This window comes from Leucopleurus acutus (genome assembly GCF_964270905.1).
Source record: "Leucopleurus acutus genome assembly, chromosome: 1".
Lineage (NCBI taxonomy): Eukaryota > Metazoa > Chordata > Mammalia > Artiodactyla > Delphinidae > Leucopleurus > Leucopleurus acutus.
In genome coordinates this window covers 25,103,201-25,125,486 of record NC_139142.1, presented here as the reverse complement: position 1 = coordinate 25,125,486, position 22,286 = coordinate 25,103,201, and the positions used below count along the sequence as shown (strand labels likewise).

Here is a 22,286-nt window from a genome sequence, read left to right as displayed (position 1 = left end):
GACTCACAGCACCTTCCCTTTATTTGTGTGTCAATTTAGTCCCTTGTTAAAACAAAGATAGCAATATTTCTCTTTCTGAGTAATTGTAAGAATTCCTGATAAATTCTAGTACTTCATCTGGTAGTAGGAGCATGATGGAGAAACAGACTAAAAGTAAAATCACCTGCCAACCCAGATAATCCTCTTCATAAGTGCAGACAAGGAAACAGTTGTATTATTGAATCAACATAAAATCAGACTTTGATGCACATTACAGGCAGGCCACTAAAGAGATTGCCAAGACAAGGAAATCTCACCCTTCTATATAGCCAGGCAGATATAATCCATTATTTACATGTTGACTGTCTGTATCCAAAGGAAAAATAAAAGTTCTCATATCTTAGTGACAAACAGAAAGTTACTCCCTGGAGCCAAGCACTTAGGCTAAACCCCCAGCGGCAGGGAGACAAAGCGCCATCCTTCTAAACGCCCGCATTTCAAAGAGGCGGTTCCAAGGGCCCCTCCCCCAGAAGACAGTCCCGGGATGGAAAACTGGCAGAAAGTTTAGTCACCTTTTTAGAAGAGGAGCATACATGTCAAAAACAGAGAAAAAGGATTTATATTACAAGTTTTTAAAAGGAAATGTGTTATGCTGTTGGTGGGAATGTAAATTGATACAGCCACTATGGAGAACAGGATGGAGATTCCTTAAAAAACTACAAATAGAACTACCATACGACCCAGCAATCCCACTACTGGGCATGTACCCTGAGAAAACCATAATCCAAAAAGAGTCATGTACCAAAATGTTCATTGCAGCTCTATTTACAATAACCAGGACATGGAAGCAACCTAAGTGTCTGTCAACAGATGAATGGATAAAGAAGATGTGGCACATATATACAATGGAATATTACTCAGCCATAAAAAGAAATGAAATTGAGTTATTTGTAGTGAGGTGGATGGACCTAGAGTCTGTCATACAGAGTGAAGTAAGTCAGAAAGAGAAAAACAAATACTGTATGCTAACACATATATATGGAATCTAAGGAAAGAAAAAAGAAGGTCATGAAGAACCTAGGGGTAAGATGGGAATAAAGACACAGACCTACTAGAGCATGGACTTGAGGATACGGGGAAGGGGAAGGGGAAGCTGTGACAAAGTGAGAGAGTGGCATGGACATATATACACTACCAAACGTAAAATAGATAGCTAGTGGGAAGCAGCCACATAGCACAGGGAGATCAGCTAGGTGGTTTGTGACCACCTAGAGGGGTGGGATAGGGAGGATGGGAGGGAGGGAGACGCAAGAGGGAAGAGATATGGGAACATATGTATATGTATAACTGATTCACTTTGTTATAAAGCAGAAACTAACACACCATTGTAAAGCAATTATACTCCAATAAAGATGTTAAAAAAAAAAGGAAATGTGTTATGAAAAAGGAGGGGGGAAGTTCTCATTCCTTTTTGGCATCAGAGAACAAAATTTTAAAAATATTTTTTTAGATTTGTATTTACCTGTTAAAACAACATGGCTTATAGAAGTATATCATTGACCATGGACTAGGGTCTGGGTTTGTTTACAAGGCGTTTTATGTGGTAACTCCAGACTTTTATAAAATGAAATTCAGACCAGAGTCTGCCTGTGACTGGACTGTTCAAAGGAAATTAAAAATACTTCTTGTTGCTTGAATGACTCCAATTCCACTCTAGTTTTATAGACTAACTTCTCTTTCTCTTCCCAGCCACACTTCTTAATCCTAAGAACCACTGTAGGGCTACCATAATCCAGAAGGGCAATGATGTACCCTATCCAGTTCCTTACATCTGAATGAATAGTCAAAGGAATCCATTTCTTTTCCTACTGAGAGAAAGAACAGTGCCTCAAATTAGCATTCATGTCACGTGTTAATGTTTGATGATGAACCTAATTTTTTCCCAAGTGGACTAGCAAAATTTTATCTTATACCATTTAACACCATACCATTGAGTCTGCTTCGCTCACAAGCATGCAAAAAAGAAAAATGTAAATGATTTACCTAAGACCATGGTGGTTTACATGTAGAGTGAATGGTTTTGTTCCAAAGCACTTTAGCATTTGGCAAACAATAGTTCTGTTCAGTGACAGAGCATAGTCAGCACCATGCTTTCTCAACTTTATGGTTACTGCTTTGTTTTCTACTCTATTATAATCGACATAAAGTAATTGCAAAACGTAAAGGAAATAAATTTGAACTGTAGGTATAAAATCTGTATTTTGCAGAATTATTTTTAGCCATTTAATATAAATGCTGGCTTTTTTTTGTTGGGGGGGTGGGGCTGTGTTGGGTCTTCGTTGCTGCGCACGGGCTTTCTCTAGTTGCACCGAGCGGAGGCTACTCTTCCTTGCGGTGCGTGGGCTTCTCATTGCAGTGGCTTCTCTTCTTGCAGAGCATGGGCTGTAGGCATGCAGGCTTCAGTAGTTGCAGCACACGGGCTCAGTAGTTATGGCACGTGGGCTCTAGGGCACGCGGGCTTCAGTAGTTGCGGCATGTGGGCCCAGGGCACACGGGCTCCAGTAGTTGTAATGCCAGCTATTTTTTAAAATGGTTTTATGGTTTAAAATAGTTTAAAGGGGAACAGCTTTAAATAAGATAGTACCAGAACAGTCATGTTTAGCTGAAATAAGCCTAAAATGAGTCATAATTCAATTAAGATTGTTTACCACACATTTTATTTTTCTACTCAAAGTGTGGGACAATCAAGGTGTATCATTTGTCAGCTACATACTGCTAAAGGGAAAGAATGTAACTACATACTGTAGCTACATATTGTAGGAAAAGAATGCTACAGAAGAAGTATGTAACCATTTAATAATGACAATATAACTTCTTGAATTTAGCTTTTAGACAAGAGATAATTTGAATTAACTGAATTGACAATTAACTGCTGGGGAAGCAGCTTACTTAAGTATGTCAGGTTATGTGGTTTCATTCAGTTGCTTCCAAAAGCCAGACACACCCAAATATACTGATGTAAAGAACCTTTTGTTTTATTCTAGATTTTAAAGAGCCATCAGTACAATTTTCTAATTCCTTACTGCCTAACATATGGCAAACACCATACAGTCACATGACTTCCACTGTCAATTATGATAATCAGGGCATTACCACTGTAGAGGGAGAAAAACATCCTGATTCCTGAGGTCTCTTCTCTTATTGGGATGAAAAACCTGTGGAAACCTCTGGCTCTTGTTCTTTGGTTAGGATGATACCAAATGAATCACAGTATAGGTGGGTAAGGTTGTCCTGAAAAGTAGTGCTGTGTGAGAGATACTGGCTAAAGGGAGTTTCCTTGAGTTGCACAGCAGTCAGATCAAACCAGGGGAAAGGCCTGGGGTAAGGAAAAAAATAGTGTTACTTTTTTATGTCTGTTTAATACATCTGATTTTGCTGTTAAACATTTCCTTTAAAGAAAGTTCTCCTCCACTTGGAAATAAGGTTCTTCATTTTCTATATCAAACTAATTAAAATTCTTAGTTAAATTAAAAATTCATCTGGGTCTATTCAACATGTGGATTTAATTGTACTTATGAGTTTTCACACTTACAATTCTCTAAGTGCATTTAGGGAGGAATTCATAATTAGAGAATGATTATGACAATAAAATCAACATCCTTTTCAGTTTATTTTCCTTGAATTTAGAAAGAAAATACATAAGAGGATCATGGACATTAGGAATGGAAGAGACCTCATTTCTTTTACAATATCCTCTTCAAAAAAAAAAAAAGATACCCTCTTCAACTGTATAGGGAAAGAAGTAGGAGTTAACATGCAAATAAAAATGGGGCAATGTTAAGTATTAGTCTGTAGTGGAATTCAACTTAACAAGCATTAAGACATAGGGTTTTATAGTATTAAAAAAAATCAGGAGTAAAGCAAGGATATCTGCTCTCACCACACTTATTCAACATACCACTAGAAGTTGTAGCCAGTGCAATAATGCAAGAAAAGGAAATAAAAGGCACACAGATTGGAAAGGGAGAACTGAAACTGTTGCTATATATAGATGACATGATGGTCCATGTAGATAATCCAAAGGAATCTAAAAAAAAGAAAAAATCTCCTAGAAGTAATAACGAATTCAGCAAGGTCATAGGATATAAAATAAACATAAAATAAATTTTATTTATATATATTAGCAATGAACTCTTGGGCAAGAAAAACCTAAAAATGCAGTTCCTTTCACACACAAAAAATAGAATACTTAGATGTAAATCTAACAAAACAAGTACAGGACTTGTATATTGAAAACTACAAAATGCTGATGAAATAAGGAAGATATAAATGGAGAGATATACTGTGTACATGGATGGGAAAATTTAACATTATAAAGATGTCAACTCTCCACAAATTGATCTATAGATGTAATGGTAAAACAAAAATTAGTGACAACACCAAATGCTGGTGAGGATGCAGAGAAACTGAATCATACATTGCTAATGATGTAAAAGGATATAACAACTTTGAAAAACAGTTTGGCAGTGTCTTAAAAAAATAAACATGCAACCAGTCATTGCACCCCTGAGCATTTGTCCCAGAGAAATTAAAACTTATGTTTACACAAAAACCTGTACATGAATGTTCAAAGCATCTTTATTCACAATAGCCAAACACTGGAAACATCCCAGATGTCCTTCAACAGGTGAATGATTAAACAAACTATGGTACATACATGCCATGAAAACATAACTGCCATGAAAACTACTCAGCAATAAAAAAGGAATAAATTATTGATACACACAGCAACTTGGATGAATCTCCAGAGAATTATGCTAAATGAAAAAGGCCAATCCCCAAAGGTTGCATAATATATGATCCCTTTTATATAATATTCTTGAAGTGACAAAATCATAGAAATGGAGAACAGCTCAAGTTGGGGAGGAAGGATCAAGATGAAGGATGCCTAGTTATAGAATTGTTCTGTATCTTGACTGTATCAGTGTCAATATCCTGGTCGTGGTATTGTACTATAGTTTTACAATATCTGTGTATAGCTATTGTACTGTGGTTTGTTCCATTGGGGGAAACTGGATAAATGGGTACATGGGATTTCTTTGTATTATTTCTTAATAACTGCATGTGAATCAAAATTATCTAAAAAGTTTTTTTAAAAGGGGGGATACAATTAAAAAGTATAATCTACCAAGAAGATGTAAAAAGTACAAACTTCTGTTCATCAGATGATATGGCTTCAAACTTTATAAAACAAAGATTATAAATATAAAGAGAATTTGAGAAACTACAATCATAGTAGAAATATTAATATGCTATGCCTCCCATTCTAACAGGTCATCTGATGTAAAAGACCATATAGCAGCACTTTTCCAACTTTAATGGACATATCACTTGGGAGCTTGTAAAAAGGCAGATTCTGATTCTATACATCTGGGGTGGGGACCCATAATCTGCATTTCTAAACAAACTCCCAGATGATGGCATGGTTATCAGGCAGTTTGAGTGGCAAGGATATGCTGAAAAGGGGAGAAATAAAGTGAAAAAATATATTCTGAATGATAAGACCACCCCTCTCCCTACACACGTGCAGCTTTCTTTCCCCAAGTTGGGTCCCAAAGACTTGAAGATACCAATATTCAGGGTTTCCCAAGGAAAAAGCTGATCAAACCACTCTGTAGTAAAGACCACAGTAGCAAACACAGAGTTTCCAAGCATCTTTTTAGTAACCAGGATCTTAAATATGAGCAGACAGGACTTTCCTGGTGGCACAGTGGTTAAGAATCTGCCTGCCAGTGCAGGGGACATGGGTTCGAGCCCTTATCTGGGGAGATCCCACATGCCACAGAGCAACTAAGCCCATGCACTACAACTACTGAGCCTGTGCTCTAAAGCCCGTGAGCCACAACTACTAAACCCACGTGCCTAGAGCCTGTGCTCCACAACAAGAGAAGCCATCGCAATGAGAAGCCCTGCACTGCAACAGGGAGTAACCCCCGCTCGCCACAACTAGAGAAAGCCCATGCGCAGCAAAGAAGGCCCAACGCAACCAAAATAAATAAATAAATTTATTTTTAAAAAATATGAGCAGACAATCAAGGTTCTCCATATACTTGAAGAAAGCTCTAAAATGAATGACAGAGACCAAAATAAATGGTCAAAAATATCCTGAAGGAAAGACTCCTCAGAGAAGAAAAAACTCTATCATTTACATTCTCAAAGGGATAAAAGATGGTATTGCATAGGGAAATGACAACAGGATGCTACATAAAAAAGGAATATTTGGAGACTAAAAAAACTTTGAAAGTCAAAATATAGCAAAATGAAAATATGTTCTAAATATAATAGTAAAAACAGGATAGTTGAGGAAATCTCTCAGAAAGCAGAACAAAAACGCAAAGATAATGAAAATAGGAGAGCTAAAGAAAATCAGAGGATCAGCCCAGGAGGTCCAATATTTGGCTAATAAAATATTCAGAAGAGAGAACAGAGAAAACAGAGGGAAGGGGAGGAAATTATCAAAGACATAATAGGAGAAAATTAGAGAACTTGACATGCAAATTGAGAAGGACCATTGAATGTTCTGTTTCTTTTATGGGTGGCAATTACATGGATATTTGCTTTACAATAATTCATTAAACTGTATATTTATGAATTTATGGAATAGGTACTTTTCTGTGTACATATTTTACAATCTTTTTTTTTTAAGTTAAAGGGAAAAAGGGAGAGGCCCACCAACTGCCCAACACAGTGCATTAAAATAGACCCACATCATGACGCATAATAAAATTTCAGGATGCTGAAGTCAACAGATACTATAAGCTTCCAGAGAGAAAAGGAACAGATTTCAGACCAAGCATGAATTGAAGAATTAGAAGGGCACTGTACCTCTCAACAGCAATTTAAAAGCTGAAAGATGATGGAGCAATGCCTTCAAAATTCTGAGGGATGGGCTTCCCTGGTGGTGCAGTGGTTAAGAGTCCGCCTGCCAATGCAGGGGACACGGGTTCGAGCCCTGGTCCGGGAAGATCCCACATGCCGCAGAGCAACTAAGCCCGTGCACTGCAACTACTGAACCTGCACTCTAGAGTCCGTGAGTCACAATCACTGAGCCTGTGTGCCACAACTACTGAAGCCCGTGCCTAGAGCCTGTGCTCCACAACAAGATAAGCCACCGCAATGAGAAGCCCGCACACCGCAACAAAGAGTAGCTCCAGCTCCCTGCAACTAGAGAAAGCCCACATGCAGCAATGAAGACCCAACACAGCTAAAAATAAAATAAAATAAAATAAAAAATTCTGAGGGAAAACTGTTTCTACCCTAGATTCTTTTTTTTTTTTAATTCTTTTTGTTGCAATGGTGAATGGGATTGTTTCCTTAATTACTCTTTCTGATCTTTCATTGTTTGTGTATAGGAATGCAAGAGATTTCTGTGCATTTATTTTGTATTCTGCAACTTTACCAAATTCATTGATTAGCTCTAGTAGTTTTCTGGTGGCATCTTTAGGATTCTCTATGTATAGTATCATGTCATCTGCAAACAGTGACAGTTTTACTTCTTTTCCAATTTATATTCCTTTTATTTCTTTTGTTTCTGATTGCCATGGCTAGGACTTCCAAAACTATGTTGAATAATAGTGGCAAGAGTGGACATCCTTGTTGCTTTGTATTTCTGTGGTGTCCGTCATAACTTCTTCTTTTTTATTTCTAATTTTACTGTTATGAGTCCTCTCCCTCTTTTTTTGATGAGTCTGGCTAAAGGTTTATCAATTTTATCTTCTCAAAGACCAGCTTTTTGTTTTATTGATATTTGCTATTGTTTTCTTTGTTTCTATTTCATTTATTTCTGCTCTGATCTTTATGATTTCTTTCCTTCTACTAACTTTGGGTTTTTTCTTCTTTCTCTAGTTCCTTTAGGTGTAAGGTTAGATTGTTTATTTGAGATTTTTCTTGTTTCTTGACATAGGCTTGTATTGCTATAAGCTTCCCTCTTAGAACTGCTTTTGCTGCATCCCATAGGTTTTGGATCGTCGTGTTTTCATTGTAATGTGTCTCTAGGTATTTTCTGATTTCCTCTTTGATTCCTTCAGTGATCTCTTGGTTATTTAGTAACATACTGTTTAGCCTCCATGTGTTTTTTTACGTTTTTTTCCCTGTAATGGATTTCTAATCTCATAGCATTGTGGTAGGAAAAGATGCTTGATGTGATTTCAGTTTTCTAAATTTACTGAGGCTTGATTTGTGACCCAAGATGTGATCAATCCTGAAGAATGTTCCATGTGCAATTGAGAAGAAAGTGTAATCTGTTGTTTTTGGATGGAATGTCCTATAAATATCAATTAAATCTATCTGGTCTATTGTGTCACTTAAAGCTTGTGTTTCCTTATCAACTTTCTGTTTGGATGATCTGTCCATTGGTGTAAGTGAGGTGTTAAAGTCCCCCACTATTATTGTATTACTGTTGATTTCCTCTTTTATAGCTGTTAGCATTTGCCTTATGTATTGAGGTGCTCCTATGTTGGGTGCATATATATTTATAATTGTTATATCTTCTTCTCAGATTGATCCCTTGATCATTATGCAGTGTCCTTCCTTGTCTCTTGTAACATTCTTTATTTTAAAGTCTATTTTATCTGATATGAGTATTGCTACTCCAGCTTACTTTTTTTTGTTTTTTTTTGCGGTACGTGGGACTCTCACTGTTGTGGCCTCTCCCGTTGTGGAGCACAGGCTCCGGACACGCAGGCTCAGCGGCCATGGCTCACAGGCCCAGCTGCTCCACGGCATGTGGGGTCTTCCCAGACTGGGGCACGAACTCGTGTCCCCTGCATCAGCAGGTGGACTCTCAACCACTGCGCCACCAGGGAAGCCCCCAGCTTTCTTTTGATTTCCATTTGCATGGAATATTTTTTTCCATCCCCTCACTTTCAGTCTGTATGCGTCCCTAGGTCTGAAGTGGGTCTCTTGTAGAGAGCATACATATGGGTCTTGTTTTTGTATCCATTCAGCGAGCCTGCGTCTTTTGGTTGGAGCATTTAATCCATTCACGTTTAAGGTAATTATTGATATGTATGTTCCTATTACCATTTTCTTAATTGTTATGGGTTTGTTTTTGTAGTTCCTTTTCTTCGTGTTTCCCACTTAGAGAAGGTCCTTTAGCATTTGTTGTAGAGCTGGTTTGGTGGTGCTGAATTCTCTTAGCTTTTGCTTGTCTGTAAAGCTTTTGATTTCTCCTTTGAATCTGAATGAGATCCTTGCTGGGTACAGTAATCTTGGTTGTAGATTCTTCCCTTTCATCACTTTAAATATATCGTGCCACTCCCTTCTGGCTTGTAGATTCCTACTGAGAAATCAGCTGTTAACCTTATGGGAGGAGTTCCCTTGTATGTTGTCATTTTTCCCTTGTTGCTTTCAAAATTTTTTCTTTGTGTTTAATTTTTGTCAATTTGATTACTATGTGTCTCAGCATGTTTCTCCTTGGGTTTATCCTGCCTGGGACTCTCTGCACTTTCTGGACTTGGGTGGCTATTTCCTTTCCCATGTTAGGGAAGTTTTTGACTATAATCTCTTCAAAGATTTTCTCGGGTCCCTTCTCTCTCTCTTCTCCTTCTGGGACCCCTATAATGCAAATGTTATTGCGTTTAATGTTGTCCCAGAGGTCTATTAGGCTGTCTTCATTTCTTTTCATTCTTTTTTCTTTATTCTGTTCCATGGCAGTGAATTCCACCATTCTGTCTTCCAGGTCACTTATCCGTTCTTCTACCTCAGTTATTCTGCTATTGAGTCCTTCTAGTGTAGTTTTCATTTCAGTTATTGTATTGTTCATCTCTGTTTGTTCTTTAATTATTCTAGGTCTTTGTTAAACATTTCTTGCATCTTCTCGATCTTTGACTCCATTCTTTTTCCGAGGTCCTGGATCATCTTCACTATCATTATTCTGAATACTTTTTCTGGAAGGTTGCCTATCTCCACTTCATTTAGTTGTTTTTCTGGGGTTTTATCTTGTTCCTTCATCTGATACAAAGTCCTCTGCCTTTTCATTTTGTCTATCTTTCTGTGAATGTGGTTTTCTTTCCACAGGCTGAAGGACTGTAGTTCTTGCTTTTGCTCTAACCTAGATTCTCTACCTGGCTATGTTCTCAATAAAATATTAGGTTAGAATAAAAACATTTTCAGACACAGTCCCTAAAAATTACTTCCTACGCAGGCTTTTCTAAGGAAGCTACTGGAGAAGGACAGATTCCACCATAATGAAGAAGGAAACGAATCCAGAGGAAGAGGGGTCCAGGAAAAAGAGATCCAGCATAAGAGAGAGGCAAAGAGAATCCCAGGATAAGGGGGAAGGAAAATTCCCAAACTGAAAGTGTACCACAGGTCATTGGTGATTAATTAGAACACAAAAGATAAGAGGGGAGTAAGATCAAGGATTACTTCCAGGTTCTGGCCTGAACAACTCCACAAAGGAGCATGTAATGGCAACCTAAGTCCCCCAAGTGGAAAAGATCACCCAGGAACAAAGTGTAGAATGAAAACAAAGGAATGCCTAGGACAGAGCCCTGAAAACTCCCAGATTTAAGGATAGGGCATAAGAGGAGCTGGCAAAGGAGGAATCGCAGGGGCAGGAGGAAAATGAAGAGAATGTGAGGGTATCATGAAAGCTAAGAGAAAAGATTGTTTCAAGAAGGAAGGCATGTTCAATAGCCAAGGAAGAAAAGGATGAATTTAGTGACATGGAAGTCACTGGTAACAAGGGCAACCATTTGTCTCTATTAGATTATTAAAGATTAAAAAGAATGATCTAATAGTTATCAAGCTATAGTGAAATGGCACTCTCATACACTATTGGTAGAAATATAAGTATCACTTTTTTGATAAGCAATTTAGGAATACCTATCAAACATAAACTATATATAACCTCTGACCCAGAAATTTTACTGGTACAAGTGTGCAAAGTTTAAAGATGAAATGTTCAAAGCAGCCCTTTGTGCAAAATGTGGGGCAAAGGAACTACATTGCCATCAAGAGGAAATAGGATGAATAAATGTAGCTAAAGAAATGTATCCAATGGATGCCTGCACAGTGCTCATAAATGAAATAGATATGACTGTACTAACACAGAATGGTACCTATGATGTAGTAAGTATAATCCCCATGTTTCTAAAATGTATATATAGATACAGATATGCATATACATTATAATGACAATATAAATATATGTTTGTAAATGCACAGGTAGAAAGACAAAAATACAAAAACCATCAGAGGTAAAGTCTATGAAAAGGGATTTGGGGGGCAAAGGAGGGCTCTCACTTTTCCACTAGTTGGATTTTTTTTATAAGAATGTATTCATTTTATACATTTCTAAAGATAACATGAAAGGAAAAAGATAAAAGCATCTTCTGAGAAAACAGTGTGGGAGAAGTTAGAATGGCCACTCATCTAATACTTTACCTTTTCCGAGACAGATTCTTGGCATAGGCTTTGCTGACAAAATCTTGTGCTTGAAATTTTTGGAAAGACACTCTATCTTTCTCACAGGCTTCAAAGTGCTTGGCGAGGAACAGTTCGTTCAGAAGCTGCAGCACTTGTGAGTGGGGCATGTCCTTTTCTGTGCAGACATTTATGGCTGCATAGAACACTCCCTCCAACCATTTGATATCGAGGATTATTCCCCCTAAACATCAGTGAGAAAGGAAATACCCGTTAGCACCACCAAAAAGGTTTGCAGGGAACCTAGGACAAACCCCAGACAGTGAACAGCCACCTTCTGTCCAAGACAGTTTGGTTATATGAACCTCAAGATAAGCGCTCTTCCTTTCTAGGCCAAGAACCCTGTTTGTGCCCTTTTTAACACGTTGCATGTTGACCCTACCAGAGGAAGACAGATATGTTAATGTAGGCATTGCTGATGACAAATGCATCTCTAGAAATCTCTAGAATGGTCCTTGCCAGTAAGGCAAACTGCAAGGTTACAGTAAGGAAAAGCCATTTAGTCCCAGACACTGCATCCTCTGGTTTAAATAGGCTCTCTCCTCTGGTTGTTTCCAATTCATCCTTAAAGGGTCCGATTAATCACACTTCTTAGCTTTCCCTAAAAAGGCTACTTTTTGCCACCAAAGCTGTTCCCATGTAAAACCTAAATAGCTGAGAATGTATCTAGCTTGTACTTATACACACACACACCCCCTCAGCACACATGCATGCACGCACACGCACACACACACACGCGCGCACACACACACACGCGCACACACACACACGCGCGCACACACACACACACACACTCAGGGATTTAATAAGATAGCAGTAGGCCAAGAGGAAGGTAATTTTTAAAAGTACCAAAAATATCGTGAGCCATTACCAGCAGGACTGTAGGGACAGGTAGCCTGAAGAATCACAGGGTCTTGGAGAGCAGCTGTGATTTCCTTATTGGCCCCCCAGATGCTGGCAAGATCTTCAACACACTGATACTGAGGCCGCAAGACATTGGTGTGGTTCAGTAGGAGTTTCAACCTGAAAGTAAAGCCACCAACGCAGGAAGTGCAGGGCCCAGACTAGAATAAAGCACCATGTGACCCACTGAGTTTACATCCAGCCCCAACAATGTAGTCCCCTGCACAGCACTGCTCACCGGCAAACGCAGGTGTGGGTCGGCACTGGGGCACTACATCTTAGACGGATTGTTCACCCATCCACTCAAAACTTACTCAATGTCACCCCAAGCCAGGCACTGAGCTAGACACTCGAGGTACAAAAATAATATCTGACACATGCTCCACATCAATTTTCATGCTGTTGAGTGGCGTACAAGGGGAACACTCATCAGCTTCAAGTAGTTGGAAGTAATGCTCTACTGCAGTTCTAAACATTTGCACATCAAAGAAAAGGTCCCACCCACAAGTGCTGGAAAAGCGGGGAAGACACAGTTTCAAAGGCTGGCTGGTCCTTCTGCCAATGAAGCTGCTTCCACCTTATGACTGGGAATGACCAACTCCAAGAGGTAGGGGCCAGGGTGGAGATGAGCAGACAGAGCAGTCCTGCCAATCCTGTGCTCACCCTAACAAGATACCTGGGTAGTGGGACGGCAGCCACAAAGCTGTACACAATGCAGGCTTTTCCAAGGCTGGTTTGAATTTCTGCACAGATATTAGACAGCTGAGATGGCAGGCAGCAGAGGAATATCACGTTGGCCCACTCCACCAGAGAAGAGTTACAGTAAAAGCACTGGATCCCCAGTTTCTTGAATTCATCTGGGAGGGAATAAAGGAAGTCAGAAAGATCACAGTACAAAGAACTTCGAACTCAACATCAGCTGTGGGGAGAGGATGACAATTATTTTATCTCAAGTCTTGCCACCACATTAATCAGAAGAGATTCCCTCATGCCTTCTAAAAGCCACGCAGCAAAGCCCTGACCCCATGACTATGGCAGGAGGTGCCACTGCAGCAGTGCTCGAGATTGTAAGATAATTCATCCCTACCTTATGTTTTAGACCAAATGCTAGAATTTTTCAGAGTTTCTTTTTTTAGGAAGAAAAAAGGTCTGAATGAAGCCTTCTCCAATTTACAGAATTCATCGTGTACCAGATAATGTACAAAGTACATACGTTATCTAAGGGAATCTCATAAGGACCTTATGAGACAGAGGCTAGTGTTATTCCTATATTATAGATGCAGAAACTGAGGCTTCAAGAATTCTGTGACTGGGCTGAAGTTAAACAGCTTAACTGGCTTGAAATGATGGGAAAGACTGAGAGAGTGGAAGAGTATAGGGCAGAGGTTGGGAGGAATTTGCAAAAATATGCTTACAGTTTCAGTAAAGTATACACAATTTAATGTCAATAAGATGTTTATAAATGTAGAAAGAAATGTGATAACTCATGTAGTTGCTAAAAACACTTCTTGGTAGTTAATCATTTAATTGTACTTATTGTGATCTGGACCCTCAAAAGTAAAAATGTGAACTCACATACGATAGTATGTTTTAAGTGTTATCAGAGAACAGGATGTTAGACATTGCAGAGGTCAGTTCTTCTCTTAACCACCACAAGTATGTGATAAAGTTGATGCTGAGGTTATCTGGGTACTCAGGTACTTCCAGGTAGGAAGATACACAGGACAAAGAAGAACTTTAGAAAACATGCATATCCACTTTTCTTCCATATGTGGTTCTCAAAAGTGCACAGAAGCTGATGTTGAGCATTTTGAATTCTTGCTTCCTTAATACAACATACAGTGATATTCTATGACTGTAATTTTATTATTAATAAACATATTGCTTCCCAGAAGAATATATGCATTTTATTGAAATGTCATATATACTGGTCCTATTGATGAGATTTAAGAAATCTGCCTTGAGGGGTTAAGATTTTTTTAGTTTCCTTAATATAGAAGGAACATTTACAAATCAATAAGAAAAATCATACAGGCATCCAACAGAAAAATTGAACAAAAAAGAACTCAAAAATGATGAAATAGCAATAAGCCTATAAAAAATTTTAATTCTTCTAGTGATCAGTGAAAGACATATTAAAATAAGAAAAATTGTAAAGGCATATTAAAATGGTGATTAAAAAAAAAAGATTCCCAGAATTGACAAGTGTGTAGTAAAATGGGTATTCTTACACACTGTTGATGAAAGTTTATACCTGAACAACATCCTTTGTAGGTCAGTTTGAAAAAATATATTAGAAGTTTCTTTAAAAATTAAATATACCTAGCATATGACCCAGCCACCCCATTCCCAAGTGTTTACTCAAGAAAAATAAAAGCATTTCTCCACACCAATATTTGTACACAAATGTTCATAATAACTTTATTTGTAATAGCCCCAAATTGGAAACAACCTGAATGTCCATCAACAGAGGAATAAATGAACTATGGAGTATCCATGCAATAAAACACTACTCAGAAATAAAAAGAATATCAATACATGCAACACACGGATATATCTCAAAATAATTATGCAGAGTGAAAGAATTCAGACCATTGCAGGGAGGGATAAATTAGGAATTTGGGAGTAATATATACACACTACTATATATAAAATAAACAATAAGGACCTACTGTATAGCACAGGGAACTATACTCAATATTTTGTAATAACCTATATGGGAAAAGAATCTGAAAAGGAATATATGTATATAGAATATATTCTGTGTAATATATTCTATATATATATACATATAACTGAATATATATAACTGAATCACTTTGCTGTACATCTGAAACTAACACAACATTGTAAATCAACTATACTTCAATAAAAAAATTAATTATAAAAAGAATTCAGACCAAAGAAGAAGTACAAACTGTATGACTCCATTTATACAAAACTCTACAAAATGCAGACTAATCAGTAGTGACAGAAATCAGATCAGTGGGGATTTCCCTGGTGGCGCAGTGGTTGGGAGTCCGCCTGCCAATGCAGGGGACATGGGTTTGAGCCCTGGTCTGGGGAGATCCCACATGCTGTGGAGCAACTAAACCCATGCGCCACAACTACTGAGCCTGTGCTCTAGAGCCTGCAAGCCGTAACTACTGAAGCCTGTGTGCCTAGAGCCTGTGCTCCGCAACAAGAGAAGCCAATGCAATGAGAAGCCCGCGCACCACAACGAAGAGTAGCCCCCGCTCTCTGCAACTAGGGAAAGCCCGCGTGCAGCAACGAAGACCCAACGCAGCTGAAAATAAAATAAATAAACAATTAATTAAAAAAAAAATCAGATCAGTGGTTTCCTGAGTGGGTTCTGCAGGGAGGTAGAGAGATTCATTACCTTGATTACGTTGATGGTTTCACAGGAGCATACACGTGTCACAAAACATCAAACTGTACACTTTATTTTTAAAATTTATTTTAAAAATATTTATTTACTTAGGCTGCACTGGGTCCTTAGTTGCGGCACGCAGGATCTTTCAGTTGCGGCATGCAGGCTTCTTAGTTGCAGCATGCGGACTTCTTAATTGTGGCATGCATGTGGGATCTAGTTCCCAGACCAAGGATTGAACCCGGGACCCCTGCATTGGGAGCTAAGTCTTACCCACTGAACCACCACGGAAGTCCCTGTACACTTTTTTTTAAAATATTTATTTATTTCTTTTCTTTTTTTTGGCTGCGTTGGGTCTTAGTTGCAGCATGTGGGATCTTGGTTGAGGCATGCAGGATCTTTTTTTCATTGCCGTGCGTGGGCTCTTCATTGCGGTGCTCGGGCTTCTCTCTCGTTGTGGCTGTGGATTTTCTCTCTCTAGTTGTGGCACGCGGACTCCAGAGCATGTGGGCTCTGTACTTTGCGGCTTGCGGGCTCTCTCATTGAGGCGCGTGAGCTCAGCAGTTGTGGCACACGGGCTTAGTTGCCCTGCAGCACGTGGGATCTTAGTTCCCTGACCAGGGATTGAACCCGCGTCCCCTGCTTTGGAACGTGGATTCTTTACCACTTTTAAAATGTGCAGTTTAGAACTTCCCCAGTGGTCCAGTGGTTAAGACTCCGCACTTCAATGCAAGGGGCACGGGTTCGATCCCTGGTTGGGGAACTAAGATCCCACATGCCTTGTAGCCTGGCCAAGAAATTTTTTTTAAATGTGCAGTTTATTATATACAAAGTATATCTTAATAAAGCTGTACCTGTACTTTGACCTAGTAATTTTGTTTTTTAAATTATGTACAAGGAAGTCCTACTAAATAAGGCACAGTTACATAAATTATCATACAGTCATACTTAGGAATACTATACAACCTTAAAATCATGAGTTTGAAGACTGTCAAATAATATGAGAATAGGCTTATGATACATTAAGTGAAAAAAGTAGGATACAAAAAGCTTTGTAGAGTGTTAATTACTGATATAATGAGAGGAAAAAATGGGAAAGAAATGATAACCCTGCTAGAATTATAGGTAGTTATTATTTACTTCCCTATAGAGTAGTTTTCTAAATTTTCTATAACATTCATATATTACTTTACATTAAAAATATTTTGAAGTATAATTTACATACAATGCAACACACAGATCTGAAGTAAATAGTTTGATCAACTTTGACAAATGCATACACCTATGTAACTCACACCTCTCTCAAGATACAGAATATTTCCAACTCCCCAGAAAGTTCCCTTGGGCCTCTTCTCAGTCTCCCCAGAAGCAACCACTGTTCTGATTTCTATCACCGTAAGTTAATAAATGGAATCATTATAAAACTTTAAAAAAATTTTTCAGTAAATGTTATTTTAAAAGAATAAGGCCAAATATTTGGAACTGGTAAACACCACTCAGACTCTAACTGGTCCAGTTAGAAAATTTGAATTCTGTTTGGAAACCTTCTCTATATCAAAGACCCAGAAAGATATCTCGCCACCAAGGGCACAGGGAGGAGATATGGATATAAATATTTAGGTGGAGAAGAAAGTTGCTTTAAGGAACAAGTTAAAAAACCATCTTCCTGGCTTTTCTGGGGGCTAGCAAGCTGAGAACTCAGCATGCTGTATGCGAGGATTCCTCTTGAGGGACCCTTTCAAAATGGCCTCGTCACCACCTAAAGAGCACACCCAAGCCCCCCTTCTATTGCGCAGAGCTCCTCACCTAGGGCCTCTGGCCTCCGAGTGGAGATCCTCAGGCTGTCAGCTGGGATGGGGACAAGCTGAAGCAGTGTGTGAGCCAGCTGCTTCCCAAGGTGGCCGCCTCCAATGATGCCCACCTTTAATGCATCGTCATCAGGAGTGTCTTCACGCAATCCAGCCAAGCGACATCTAGAAGTTTGCTTCTCCTGTAATGATTTTCTGGAGAATGATTCTCTGGAGAATGAACACAGACACACACTCAAGTAAACGCAGACCCTTAGTCCTTCTTGACTGTCAACCTCTGACGTTCTCTGGTTTAACTTCCTCACATGCAGCCTGCTGTGACACCATAAGTACTTCAGAGAGTAGAATTCCAATTATGTCCCACTGATCCAGCTTCACTGATGGAAGGAAATGTTCCTCCTGAGTGAATTTTCCAGGAAGTAAAGCATACCCCTTTCAAAGGATCAGAACTTGTTTAAAACATTCTTAAGTGAACATTTTTTGGGTTATATGTATCGTGCATTTCCCTGCCTTCTTAAACACAAGGTCTGACTATTTAACCATTTCTTTGACTCAGGACCATCACTGTGAACAGCCTAATTACAATTACACCTTATCCTGGAACATGGGGAGCCAGTTCCTTCATTGTTTCCCGTGCAGACAGCTGTCAATTTCCATCTCCATCAGGATGAGTGCATCTCCATCAGGATGAGTGAATTTGCTATTTCAGTTCTGCACAAACCCAGGAAACCATGTAACTTAGCTTTTTTCCAAACATAATGATTTATAAATGTAAATGGTTTATAAGGGAAAACAGACCTAAGAAACTGAGGATCAAGGATCTGAGGCCACTCTTTCTGGAGGTTCACTTGACCCAAGATGAACAAAGTCTGACCTCTGAATACATAAGGCATTTTTATGTTGTTATATGGCAATCTTATATTTGTTCTGTGTTTCTGTGAAAATTGGAGTCTTAAAGCTCGGAGTTTCCATGTAAGCATCACAGCCCCATTCTATTTAAGGCTTCTCTTTTGGTTGAAAGGAGAGCATTTTCTCTCTGTGCCTGATCCTTCCAAATAGAAGATGCCTCCTGGAAGTTTCCCATATTGGTTTCTCATCATTCACCTTGGAGGCAGCCAACAGGTTTACTACACATCCTTATCAGTCAGCCAGTCAGCAAACTTCTCGAGTAGTCTGCCTCCTCGGGTATGTGCTGTATCTATAACATGTTTAGTTCAGATCTGGTCCCACCATCTAGGAATTAATCTAATTTCAGAGAAAAGTAAACTGAGAAGCAGACTGAGGGGTTGGGGGGTGGGGACAAATGCTCCAGGAGTGACCTAGAGTTACAGAATCCAGGAGCCTAGTCCTAGGTACTTGGCTCTCACACACCTCCTATTTAAGCATCAGAAGGCAGGACTGGACTGAGAGCTTCTTTGAAAATCAGTATTCCTGGTTTCAGGCAAGTCATCTGGCCATAAGGACCCCCAAATTTCCAGGAAGCTTTCTTGTGAGGAGGCATTCCACTGTTAGCTCAGCCCCAAAAGAAAAAAATGACCCCATTTTCAGCCAGTAGCCATGGAATGGCTAGTGATTAGTAGCTGTGGCAGACAAGCTGGTCATCCTGATGAGGGAGTGAATGATAGGATGGATGAACGAATGAATGAATGGATTATTTAATGTCTACTCACTGAAAGGAAATCACCACTAATCCATGCTTTATTACATAAACACAGCCAAGGGATCCCTGGTGTGCATTTCCCTGGTGCTTTCAGACCAGCAGTACTCGAGTGTGGGTTGGAAAAGGTAGGAGGACACTCCCCCTGCCAAAGTTACTCTCCAATATAAAAAGTTTAAGTCATCTGGATTCTCTGCAGTGAAATTCTTCTCCATCTGCCTGAACATGGAGACCCAGCTTACCTCAAATTATGGAGTAGCTTGCAGAAGAAGGTTGCATGGGCACAGGCCTTGGTCATCAGCCCATGAGAACGGCCCAGCAAATACAGCCAGCTGTGGTCTTCCTCTTGAATCCCATACTCAAACTGCAGTGTCTCAAGGTCCTCTAGCATGTCCATCTCCAAACCAGCATCTCCTGCAACAACAGACACCAATCAACTCGGCTCCCTGTCCGGGAAGAAGAAGGAGTCTACGCAGGAGGGTGTGTGTGCCCAAGTCTCAGGGTCTCCTGATGGTGGCTTCAGCACCTCTCCTCCAGGTTATGAACTGGCAGCTCTCATCCACTTCTCTGAGTGTGAGTCCTGGAGAATTCCTAAGCACTGACTACCCGTGAGTCAGGAATACTGAATTCATGGAAAGCCTGGACAAAATCCATATAGGCTCCAGGCACAGTTTTCAGCAGATGCATTTACATTAACAATGGGTTTCACAGGCACATTTCTCCCTTCCATTCTCTCCTAGGTTTTAGACATAGGACTGAACACTTAGACCACATTTCACAGAAATTCTCCCCTTTCACTAAACTCTGTGTTCCCCACAGGGTAGAAAAGAACCCAAACTAAATATCACGGTCCTTTATCTAGGGCGGGTACATCTAGATTTTAGAAAATGAAGTCAGAGAGGTATAAGCCCATCCACATATATCTCTCACCAACCAAACGGAGGAGAAGATGGCTCTGCTCCTCAGTGGTTCTGGTACTGGAGGGTAAGAACTACATTTTCAGGGAGAATTACCCAAGAAGGTTGTCATTATGACTCCTTAGCTACCGGATTACTTCAGTCTTGGAGCCTTAAAGGGGCCAGCCCCACTTAGAGGGTTTCCAGACCTGCAACATGAGGGCAAGAATTCCTTCACTACTTCTTGGAGTACTACACCAGGGCAGTATGGGATCCCCCTTTTCCCAACAGAAGTTTCTAGGCTTCTAGTTTTTTTTTTTTTTTGGCAGACTGCAATATCATACAGATCTTAGCACTACTCAGAGTTATTTTTCAAACCCCTTCTTTTTGTGTTCAAGAAATCAATGAATAAATAATAATAAATAAAACAATAAACAAAATAGATAAAATAAATTCTGAGGATCTAATGTACATCATGGTGACTATAGGTAAGAATACTGTATTGTCTACTTGAAATTTGCTAAGAGTAGATCTTAAGTGTTCTCACCACCCACACAAAAAAGGTAACTGTGAGGTGATGGACATGTTAATTAACTTGACTGTGGTACTAATTTCACAGTGTATATCAAATCATTATATTGTTATCACTTAGATATATACAATATTTATTTGTCAATTATACCTCAATAAAGCTGGGAAAAATAATATTTAAAACTCTAATCTATTTTATAGCAATGGCAAAATTGAGATCAGAATTCAAAACTGCTCCTCTCTAAACTTTTTAAATTAAAAAAATTTTATTGAGGTGAAATTCACAAAACAGCCATTAAAAAGTGAACAGTTCAGTATATTCAGTGTTGTTCACCCACTACCTCTAGTTCCAAAACATTTTCAACTCCCACCAAAGGAAACGCTATACCCAATAAGCAGTTACTCCCCATTTCCTCCCCACCCTCCCACTCAGCCCCTGGCAGCCACATATCTGTTTTTATCTCTGTGGAATTACCTTTTCTGGCTATTTCACATAAATGGAATCATACAAAACGTGACCTTTAGTATCTGGCTTCTCTAATCCCTTTTGTAGGAGGGCTGTTAGGTCAATCGCTTTAAAAGCAAAGTCTCCAGCACTTGAAGTGAAGAGCAGACAAGTTTTCAAGTCTAAGAAACCCTTCCTTAGACCGTAACAGTGGGTAGGCCATCTGAATGTTGCAAGTGATGTTCCCTGATCCGAAGGGAAGAGACGCTCAAAACCTTCCAACTCAGCATGACAACGCAGCACACGTTAACTTGTATAAGCGTGGATTCTAGACCCATCCTTTACTTACGCATTCTCAAAAATGGGGATCTGCTGCTTGTGGCGTTGTAACACATCGAGTTGGCTAGGCTGAACTACATTTTCCAGCATTCCCTTCCCTGTCTGTTTCCAGTTAGGGTGTGCCACCACAGGAGAGGTTTCGTGCGGATCTGGAGGTGGAAGTGCAGCAGCCGTTTGTGCTTGCGAGGCTGGGCAGGCACTTCCACTGTCTGCGGGCAGCGCTGTTGCTGTGGGGCAGCAGTTGGGCCCGCAACTGCTATACCTTCCCTGGGATCCTCCTGTAGCTTCTCACACTCCTGGGCCAGGGGTGTGTGTTCAGCTGTGTGACAAAGGCCACCAGTGAGCTTCCCCTGCAGGTCATCCACTTCCTCAGGTTGGGGGCGGTGAGAACTGGCAGGGGTTCCAGTCCATCCTCATGGGCTCCAGCTCATCCTTGCTCCCCCTCCCCTCACTTTTTATCCATCTTCCCTTCCCCACTGCCTGCCCTATGGATTTCTAGCTCTACCACCAGACATGAAGATAACCTTCCAGAGACTGTACCAGCTGCCACACTTGAGCAAGGTCAAAGCCCTGTAATGAATCCCACATGTAGATTAGACAGGTGGACAGACTGGCAGACTATATAATCCTAGTGGCTCTGCTTCTCTAAATGAACCCTCATACACTAGTTAGGTCACCACTGTTTATTTGAAGATCGGTCAATAACTTCAGCACAATTTAGCGAATTAAACTCCTGTTTCTTCAATAGCAAGAGGGTTGATCCGGAAAGGAACCAAATATGAGGTTACCTGGAATTGCAAAGGCCATTACAAAGTACAGGAGCAAACGATGGAATCTGATCCCCTTAGAGCAGGCTTCCTCCGCACTGGCA

General features: G+C 39.8%; 1 protein-coding gene across 1 annotated transcript; it reads right to left on the bottom strand.

The window, feature by feature from the left end:
• Positions 1–3,177: 3,177 nt before the first annotated feature.
• Positions 3,178–19,616, bottom strand: NOXRED1 (NADP dependent oxidoreductase domain containing 1; the record flags this gene model as incomplete). Its single annotated transcript, XM_082833302.1, has 6 exons — positions 19,447–19,616; positions 17,546–17,742; positions 13,046–13,226; positions 12,338–12,489; positions 11,428–11,650; positions 3,178–3,355 (listed from the first exon to the last, which is right to left on the bottom strand). Exons 1-6 carry the CDS (start codon positions 19,599–19,601, stop codon positions 3,178–3,180), a joined length of 1,086 nt encoding a protein of 361 aa, XP_082689428.1. The 5' UTR covers positions 19,602–19,616.
• Between the last annotated feature and the right edge of the window lie 2,670 nt (positions 19,617–22,286).